The 10,719-nt window shown below is 42.7% G+C and overlaps 1 protein-coding gene across 1 annotated transcript; it reads left to right on the forward strand.

Annotated features, from left to right (window-relative positions):
- The first annotated feature begins 6,220 nt into the window (after positions 1-6,220).
- On the forward strand, positions 6,221-8,001 carry LOC132378344 (transmembrane protein 158). The gene has a single exon (XM_059945177.1). The coding sequence runs from the start codon at positions 6,487-6,489 to the stop codon at positions 7,141-7,143; it is 657 nt and encodes a 218-aa protein (XP_059801160.1). The 5' UTR covers positions 6,221-6,486; the 3' UTR covers positions 7,144-8,001.
- Positions 8,002-10,719: the final 2,718 nt, after the last annotated feature.

The raw sequence follows: 10,719 nt of genomic DNA on the forward strand, positions 1-10,719 counted from the left end.
TATGCACTGGGTTGCTTACAGATGATTGGCTAATTAGATATTTGCATTAATGAGCAGGAGTACAGGTATGCCTAATAAAGTGATCACTGCATGCACTGTATATACCCATCAAAGCTGAATCACAGAGCAAGTAATACATTGGACTGAGCACTTTGAATAATATCTGAACAGGGACACATCTAAAGAGGAAGCAAAAATATGATATTGATATTCACATCGATAGTCCAACAAAATGGAAATCAAATGAACCATTAAATCCTTCAAAAATGGCAATACTTCTGGCAAGGACATCCTGAATAGAGATTTGTTCAAGATAAATCTTGAGTCGGCAACATCGAACTGGAAAAGGGGAAAGAAGTGCCAGTTTTAGTGAAGGTACCTAAAAAAAGGGGTGTTCAAGCAATTGTAATAGCTGGAATTTATATTATATTTTTATTCATATCAAGCAAAGATAATGTTGTTGAATGAGTATCTTAGGCAGTTGACAGTGCTCTCACAAAAGTGTAAGCTGGTTTTAATACATCCTTTTGCTACACAAACTAGGTCTTTATGTCACATAATTGGATAATGTTTGAAATAACAATGGCAATTCCATATAGACTTTCAGAGAGCTGTTGATTGCATTCACTGGTTCAGCTTTTTGACATGTTCTGCAGACAAACAGAATCCTTCTCTTTAGAATCATTGTCAGTAAAAGCACCCTGTCCAAATTCGCATGTAATGATGATCACCCTGAGCTGAAAGTTGAAGAGAAAAAGAAGTGAAACGACGGTGTGTTATGCTTGCAGTTCTTTTCAATATTTCCATAGTGTGAGGAATGCATTGCACAATAGAAGTCATATCAAAAGGTATCAGAGGGACAAGTTTCTTATTGTCTGAAGACCTGGATTTACTAGTTAATCTCACATTCCTATTGTCTAGTAATATCTCATGGAACAACCAGCAATTTGATGCAGCAAATCAGTCTTCATAACTAGCTATTCTGCTCTTCTGCCTCCATCAACTGCTCTCCTTCATAGAGCTCTTCCCATGCAACCACAGAAGATGCAACATCCATCCATTTATTCTTACCATTTCCACCATCCATGGGCCAAATCAATGTTTCAAGGTGAAGAAACAATTTACAGTATGGTTCACAGTGTGGTCTTGTGTACAATGGAGAGACCAAATGCAGAGTGAATAACAGCTTGGTGGAGGATCTTAGTTCAAATCGGTAAGGGCACACTTGAACTTCTAACTCTCATGCTGACCTATATTGTCCGTGATTTCACATATAAGAACTTGAGAAGTAGGAACAGAGGTAGGCCATCGAGCCTGCTCCACCATTCAATAAAGATCACGGCTGCTCTGGCCATGGATTCAGGTCCACTTATCTTCTCCCATAATCCTTAATTCCCCTGCTCTGCAAAGATCTAAATTAGTCTCAAATATATTTAATAAGGTAGCCTCTCCTGCTTCCCTGGAAGGAGTAGTCCACTGATTCACTATTCTCTGGGAAAAGTTTCTCCTTATTTCTGTGGTAAACCTATTCTGCTGAATCATGAAGCTTGTTCTACTTCCCAGATGAAGCAACTTTCCTGCCTCTATATTATCTATCCCTTTACATGTCTCTGTAAGATCCCCTCTCATTCTTCTGGATTCCAGTGCATGTATTTTATATTTATTTTACATAGAGATACAGCACAGTAATCAGCCCACCCAGCCTAATGAACCCATGGAGCCCATGGGTTAGGCCCATGTGGCCAATTAACCTACTAATCGGTACATCATTGGAATGGGGGAGGAAATTAGAGCAGCTGAGGAAAGCCACATGATCTTGGGAAGAATGTATAAACTTCTCGTTGACAGTGACAGAGTTGAACCCCAGTCATTGGCACTGTAAAAAAGTTAAGCTAACTGCTACTCTACTGTGCCACCCAGGTGACTCATAGACTAACCCCCACGTCTCTGGAAACAACCTGGTGAGCCTCCTCTGCAAGTAAGGGGGCAAAAACAGCACACTGTTCTCCAGATGCAGCCTCTTCCTTTCTCCCGTGGACAACTCTGCTGTCCTACTAGATTCCTTCTTCTCCAGCCCTTTGCCTCAAGATCCTCTTCCCCCAGCCACCAGGCTTCACCTATCACCTTCTAGCTTGTACTCCTTCCCCTCCCCTCACCTTCTTATTCTGACATCCTTCCTCTTCTTTTCCTGTCCTAATGAAGGGTCTCGGCCCAAAACGTCGACTGCTTATTTATTTCCATCAATGCTACCTGACCTGCTGAGTTCCACCAATATTTTATGTGTGCTGCTTGGATTTCCTGCATCTGCAGAAACTCTTGTATTTATTCACACTCTTTGTTTTCAATCCCATAACTAACTCTCACTCCACATTACGAGATTATTGCCAACTCTAAGTTCTGATCCGGTTGATAAATCTCTCGTGTGGCATGTTATCAGAAGCCTTCTCAAAGCACAACATGCATCACTTTCACTCGTATCCTCTTATCTCTCCAACTGGTCACAGCTTCAAAGGTTCCAGGAGAAAAATTAACATGATTTTCCTTTGATATGTCCACACTGACTCTGTTCAATTGTGTTATTCTTTTCAATTCTTCACTATATTTGAGAATAATCAAGATTCCAGATGGAGAATTGAATTTTGTATTCATTTCACGGAGACTGGGAGGTAAGTTAGGAGTGTATCGGAATTGTTAGGTTTAGAAATCTGCGAGAGAAAGATTCAACAGCAGATGGACTGAGGAGGGATTGATTCAAGTGACTTCGCAGGGATGGATACTGTAGCTCTTAGTAATGTTTTGACTTATTGCAATTTAATTTGTTTCTTCCTCTGACTCTACTCTCCAATGAATCTCCCTTCTTTCCTTACCTTTGCCTTGTTGCCTTCATCTACGTCCTTTTAGAAATTCTCTCAACAGAGCTGTTGAAGCAAACTCATCAGCAAAAGCATTAGCGTACTACCCATTTATGGTAAATCCAGTAAGATTCACAGGTGTCAGATATCACATACTTGGACTTCACAAGACCAATCTTATGCAAATCCCACTAACTAAACTGCCTATAAGTCACCCAGACCAGAGGAACTGCACGCTAGGTTCTGAAAGGGATAGAGATAAAGATTGTCAAGGCATTAGTAATGATCCTTCTGAAAAATCATTGGACTCTGGCATGGTGCCAGAGGACTGGAAAAATGCAAATGTCCCTCCACTCTTTAAGAAAGGAGAAAGGCAGCAGAAAGGAAATTATGGAGCAGTTATCCTGACCTCAGTGGTTGAGAAGATGTGGGTGTCAATTGTCAAGGATGAGGTTATGGAGTACTTGATGTCATAAGACAAGATAGGACAAAGTCATCATGGTTTCCTGAAAGGAAAATCTTGCCTGGTGAACCTGTTGGAATTCTTTGAGGAGATTACAAGTAGGATAGATAAAGGGGGTGCAGTGGATATTGCATATTTAGAATTTCAGAAGGCCTTTATCAAGGTGCCACACATGAGGCTGCTTATCAAGAGCCCATGGCATTACAGGAAAGCTACTGGCATGGTTAGAGCATTGGCTGATTGGGAGGAGGCAGTGAGTGGGAATAAAAGGATCCTTTTCTGGTTGGCTGTCAGTGACTAGTGGTGTTCTGCAGGGGTCGGTGTTGGAACCACTTCTTTTATGCCGTACATCAATGATTAAGATGATGGAATAGATGGCTTTGTTGCCAAGTTTGCAGCTGATAGAAAGATTGGTGGAGGGGCAGGTTGAGGAAACAGGTAGGCTGTAGAAGTATTTAGACACATTAGGAGAATAGACAAGAGAGTGGCAAATGAAATAAAATGTTGGAAAATACATGGTCATGCACTTTAAGTAGTAGAAAACGTGCAGACTATTTTCTTAATGGGAGAAAATCCAAAAATCTGAGATGCAAAGGGACTTGGGAGGCCTTTGCAGAACACCCTAAGGTGCAGGTAGAGTTGGTGGTAAGGAAGGCAAATACAATGTTAGCATTCATTTCAAGAGGTCTAGAATACAAGAGTAGGGATGTGATGCTGAGGCTTTGTAAGGCATTGGTGAGGGCTCACCTTGAGTATTGTGAACAGATTTGGGCTCCTCTTCTAAGAAAAGATGTACTGGCATTGGAGAGGGTTCAGAGGAGGTTCACAAGGATGATTCCAAGAATGAAAGGGTTATCATAGAAGGAATGCTTGATAGCTCTGTGTCTGTACTCACTGGAATTTAAAAAGAGGAGGGGAGATCTCATTGAAACCTTTTGAATGTTGAAATGGCTAAACAGAGTGGATGTGGAAAGGATGTTTCCCATTTGGGGGAGTTGAGAACAAGAGGGCATGGCTTCAGGATAGAGGGGTGTCCACTTCAAACGGAGATGCCGAAAAATTTCTTTAGCCAAAGGGTGGTAAATTTGTGAAACTTATTACCATGGGCAGCTGTGGAGGCAAGGTCACTGGCTCTATTTAAGGCAGAGCTCACTAAGTTTCTGATAGTCCATAGGGAGAAGGCTGGGGAGTGAGGCTGAGGAAGTGAAAAAAGGACCAGCCATTATTGAATAGTGGAGCAGATTTGATGGGCCAAATGGCCCAATTCTGCTCCTATGTCTTATGGTCTAAACTCTTATCTTGTTCTAGTGGTGGATACAACTCTCAGAATTACAGCTTGGGGTGTTGGAGTTTAGAGTTCAATTCTGGCACTGGCTGCAATACTCTTGCTATGGAAAGTGTGGGTTTTCCCTTGGCACACCAATTTCCTCCCAAAGTCCGAAGACTTACTGGGTAGGTTAATTGGTCATTGTAAAATCGTCTCGTGATTAGGTTAGGGTTAAGATTGTTGGGTTTTGCTGGGACAGCTCAAAGGGCTGGAAGAAACTACTCTGCACTGAATGAATGAATGGATAAATCAGTGCAATATGACTTTAAATGTCTCCAATTCTGCATAACTTTCTTGTATACAGGTACCACACTTCCAATGAATGGCAAATCTTGCTGTCCATTATAATATTCTTCACCGTTATAATGCTGGAAGTCCTGCTGTCGATTTTGTTCAGAGCAAAGCTTCCACAAACAGCAGTGGGATGATGGTCACATAAATAGTTACGATTTTGATTGAGGGATAAATATTGCACAATGCACTGGGGATCTTTTACATTTTCCTAAGAGAGCACAGAAGGTCGGGTGTTAATGTCAAATGTTCAAAGTTCCAGGTGAATTTATTATCAAAGTACTAAGTTGTCACCATATACCAGCCTGAGATTTATTTTCTTGCAGGCATTCACAGTACAATAAAATCAATGAAAGACTACACATAAGCTAAGACTGAGAAACAGCGAATGTGCAAAGGAGGGCAAACTGTGCGGAAACAAATAAATAATACGGCCGAAACCAGTAGCGGGAGTCATTGTTTGCAAGTCTGTAGGTTGTGCAATCAGTTCAGAGAATAGCTGAGTGAAGTTATCCATGCAGGTTCAGGAGCCTGATGGTTGAAGGGTAATAATTGGTCCTGAACCTGGTGATGAGGGACCGGCAGGTCCTGTACCAACTTTCTGATGACAACAGTCAAAAGAGAGCCTGGTTGGCGAGTGTCCTTGATGGTGTCAGTGGAAAAGGCAAGAAACCACAACAGTTCAACACAGAGCCAGCAGTGAACTGCAATGCAGTTTCCCCAGAATGGGACCTTAGTATGCTGGTGATGGATTCAGAGGTGTTTGAGTACCAATTGAACCGAACATATATAAATAATTTCAGAAAATATTTCAACTTCCCCATTAGCTAGTGCCAATAACGCCAATTCCGAAATGCTAGTGCTTAAATTACTTTGAAATAATGGTGACATTCTCTGGGCATGATATGTGAAGTCTCTGACAGATGAGACATCAGCACGAACAAAATACATGCCATCCCCCACCAAGCTCCACCGTCAGGTGCCCTTTGTATATTGGAACACGGTGCAAACCTGGGAATACCGGGACACTGGGAACGAGACAATTCAAGCTATTAAAGTCGGGCGACAGAAAGGAACTGTATATTTATGTGTGTGGGGGGTGGAGGAGAACTCTTTTGAGTTAATTTGCAGAACCGAAAATGATATATAGTACTATTGACGCATTTGGCAGCTTGGGGTTTCTATCGGTCCCGTGTGGTCAGATCACTCCAGTACAGTACTAGCTATGTTTACAATGGAGAGGTAAACGCAAAAATAAATTCATTGTCCGGGAACGGATGTTGGGCATGGAAACTGCTTTGTCTTCAGCTGCGTGGCAATTTGAAGGCATTTTTTTAAAAATGCTTGATTTGAAAAATTATGTTCCCACGGTGCGGCGGCTTTAAGCGAAGCTCACGTTACATGGCTGTGTTGCAGGATTGTATAAAAACAGGAGGGAGGGTGGTGTAGTGATTGCAGGCGCCGGATCTCATGCATTGCACAGAGGAAACCGGCGGACTCACAGCTCGTTCTCTGCACCTCCCTGATACCATGCAGCGTACCGGGAGAGGGTAATGTTGACCGCCCAACTCCTGGCCGTGGCTCTGATCGCCACCACCAGCCTCCCGCCTTGCAGGAGCTGGAGTGGAGAGGACTTCTTCCTGCAACCCAACGGCACTTCTCTCAACTTCTCCTTGGCTGCCTTGGAGTTGGATTCTGCTCCGGGGGCTGTCAAGGCGGATGGTCCCGTCGCCCAGGGCAACCGGTGCAACCTCACCGTCGTGAGGCTGGTGTCCACCTCGCTGCTCGCCCGTTGGGAGAGATCGCTGGGTTTCCACTGCGACGTGCTGCTCTTCACTACCAACACCAACGCCAGGTCGTTCTTCTCGGCGGCTTTCAACAGGGTCTTCCCCCCGCTCATCATCGACCATGTGGGAGTCGGGGGCGGGGGGCAGCAGGAATTCAAGCTCTGCGTAGGATGCGGGGGAAGCCAGCGCAAGAGGAGGACACCACTCCAGGGACAGCAGGTTAATTTTTGCTGCCTGGACTTCAGCCTTGAGGAGCTGAGCTGGGACAAAGGCTGGAGACTCAACCGTAAGCCCATCGAATCCACCCTGGTGGCTTGTTTCATGACCATGGTGATCATCATCTGGAGTGTGGCTGCCCTAATCTGGCCGGTGCCCATCATCGCAGGCTTCCTACCCAACGGCATGGAGCAGCGGAGAGGCTGAGCTTGCAGCCTTGGACTGTACCCGGGCGGACGACCTGAAATTTATCCAGTTCTCCATCCACCGTCCCACGCCGGGGGAACAGAGCTACAGGCGGTCACCTTTGCCTGCAACCACACCTCTGAGGCATCGCACACATCTTGGTGACACAGTCTCGCTGAGAGGAAACAGAAAGAATTGGGCAGCGGCGGATGAGAAGGTGTCTGCTGAACCCTTTGGTCCTGCAACCTGTCGCGCAATTATCTTTCTTTTGTACTGGTACTTAGATCTGCAAGTTAACTTATAGCGACGGACCAGCCTTTCTAGCATTTAAACCATCAAGAGTACATATTTACACGTTTATTTTCTGGAGATACAGGTAATAAGTGTAAACTTTGAGTCGTGGCATATGATTGATTTGCTCCATCTCGTCTTCCCGAGGTTTGGGTAACAGCATGGTGTCTTTCATTTGTAGATTTCTTAGTCTCCAAACACTGTTCGTCAGTGAATTTGCCTTTTTTTTTGCACTCTTTTGTTTTCTAATCAAACAATGCCATCCCAAGGTAATTCCCCAAAACTGCCTGGTTACAAGCAACAGACTCAATGTCGCGTAATTACCAGAAGGGCCTGGTGTTAGGAGTTTCCAAGTTGAATTTCTCGCCATATATCGGTTAATTTGTGTTTACTGTTACTTGTACATGTACCCGTTTCTCCTCACCCAATTGGAATAGATGGAGGAACGTTCTGGGCTTGTTAATAGTTGCCCTTTGGATCCCATAAAAAAAACGTGCTGTATTGAAATTTGTAACGAGATCTGGGCAAAGCTTTTGAAGTTGTACAAATGTGTTTGAATGGTTTTAGATAAAAAGTATTTAAAACATGTTGCTGTGTGGATTATTGACCCAACTTTGCTAGGACAACTTGCATTTACGTAGTGCCTGTTAATATTGTCAAAATATCCCAAGGTGCTTCACTGAAACAATATAAAACACAATTTACTGCTTTCTAATCTCATAAGAGTGCTCCAGCACTGTTATAAAATGATTTATTTCCCTAATGAATTTATGGGTTGTGAGAAATCCTCCCCATTTAATTTTCCCCACTAGTGCCTCTCTTCATGGTATGACTGGCAGGGCTACTTGTATGTAGGGCCGTGGTATCCAGGATTGTTTGGGCACATATCTCCATTGCCACCCACTCCACCTTCACCATTCCCCTTCCCCACCTGTTTCCCCTGTTTGCGTTAGGAACTTGGATTGGCAAATTTCAGAAGATGCAACGGATGAGAAAAGGTTTGAGGCAGTAAATTTAAGGTGATTTGCAAAAGAGCCAGAGATATGGTGTGTTGATGTAATCAGTGACATATAAGCAGCTTCAATAGGAGCAGTCAAGGAGGAGTGATATGGAGTAGATATTTAAAGGGAAGAAACTTGTAGCTTTGTGAGAACTGGCTGGGAATTGAACCAAATGAACTGATTTTGCAATTAACTGAATTAGGTGTGATGTACCAATTAGCCTCCTTCATTGCTAGCTGATGATGAGATCCTTGTATCACTCATCGATGAAACAGAAAGCTAGGGTTGTTGGAATTAGACCAGAATTCCTACCCTTACTCAAAAGAGGAAGGCAATTAAATGCATCGTTTGCTTGGTTGTGTCTTAAGTAACTGCAGACAGAGCTGCACAAAAAAAACAATGCGAAGCACTACACTACTGCTAATTGGGAACACACTGCCTTGAAGAAAAAAATCCCAGTGTGATCTGTTATCATGAAATTGTAAGGTTTTGCAGCTGCAATCTGCTTTAGGAATGGCAGGCTTGGCCTCCACTTGACATTTGGTTCTCCAGTGTGAAGGATTAGGTCAAAAGCTCATACAGCAACATTACTGAATTAATCCTAAACACCAGCTTCTAGCCAACTGGAAAGCATTAGTTGAGAGTGCATGTGAACTTTTCCTTTGTGCTTAAGAAATAAAATGAATCATAGGAAACACACCACAAGAGCACACTCTTCTCCTTGCTTTCTGCTAGTTGCCGTTCTATTGCAATTTTGTTCTACTGAAGCCCATCATCCCTTCTGGGTCAATGGGCACCAACAGCAGCTAGCAAGAGTCTTCTGTCCTGGGCCAATAGAAAGTTGATCGGTTCTGTAGTGTGTGCTTTCACCACATGACTTCACACGTCTTCTTGTTGAAGATCCTTCTTCTCCCAAGAACGAGGTCTTTGTGTAAGGGTCGACAATGAACTCAAGTGCGAGAAGCAAGGCACTGCAGCAATTCATGCAAAACTGAAGATTTATTACAGAAATTAACTCGGAAAACTAACAAGAACTCTGCCAAATTGTACAGAATCTTGACGAACTGAAATTACTCATGATACACAGAAGAACTCAGTCTGACTTTCACCAGACAAGGAATTACAATGATCCAACAGAGAGAGGTTGGCATGCTCCCCTGAAATAAACCCTAGAGCACATAGGAACATTGAAAATAACGTGCTAATTAAATTAACCCAAATTAAAGAGAAGTGATAAATATAAACAATTTAACAATCCCACAATTTCAAATGAGATATCTGCAAAACAAAGTGAAAAACCAGAGCTGGTGCAAAGACGAACAATTAGACGTAAAAAGTAAACAATCCAAGGACAACGCATACACGTGAGATGACACCAAGAGAGAAAAAAAAACAGTCCACATACTAACTGACAAAAAGAAATATCTTTTTTTTAAAAAGCGACCCCTGGTTGTGACACTTCGGAGATTTAGCTTATGTTTCCATAGCTCTGGGTTTTTAACAGGATGAGGTTGCTAGCCCCAGCCCAAACCCCCTCCTTTTGCAGCTGGGTTTGGGACCCATCCATGACGGAGTTATTTAGTCACAGTCACCTTGGTAGAAATTTGGTATTCTCTTCTCGAAACAGCAATTAGTACATTTAAATCAAGTATTTATAGGTTCTTGGTACCTTGAGCTGCATTCGATGCTGAAGGGGGTTTGAGGACATAATGGACTTCTACTTATTTCCATTATCTTTTATAACTTTACTCGTCATTGAAATAGGTCTACTTTATACGATATTGGATCAGCTGTAGGACATATAGCCCTTGGAACCTACTTCACCAATAGCATTGTACCAGATCTGTTAATTGCAAGTTTGCCTCTCACCTCCACATCCCATGATTTCCCTGGTGTTCAGAAATGCACACATTTTCAAGGCTTGTTTTGATTCTACAGCATTCCATGTGTGCAGAGACTTAGCGTAGAAAAATTCCATTATTGCTGTTACATTTTCTGACAGGACTTAATTATTCTCCCACTTTGCTTACAAAAACATTTTGAAGAAGTTTTCTGAATGTGTTTATGCTTCTTTTCCTGAATGGCAGTGAGGCAAATGTTCATAACATCCCATCTGCTATTACTTATTGTGGTATGTTAATCTTATATATGTACAGTACTGAGCCAAAGTCTTAGGCATCCTAGCTATATATATATGTGCCTCAGCTTTCCTCACACTACTGTATGTCAATTGCATACCCAACTACAGCATGTGATTTGATATATCGTTTGTGTTCCTCCATCAACATCACTAAAAATAAAATAA

The sequence above is a fragment of the Hypanus sabinus genome, chromosome 20 (genome assembly GCF_030144855.1).
Source record: "Hypanus sabinus isolate sHypSab1 chromosome 20, sHypSab1.hap1, whole genome shotgun sequence".
Lineage (NCBI taxonomy): Eukaryota > Metazoa > Chordata > Chondrichthyes > Myliobatiformes > Dasyatidae > Hypanus > Hypanus sabinus.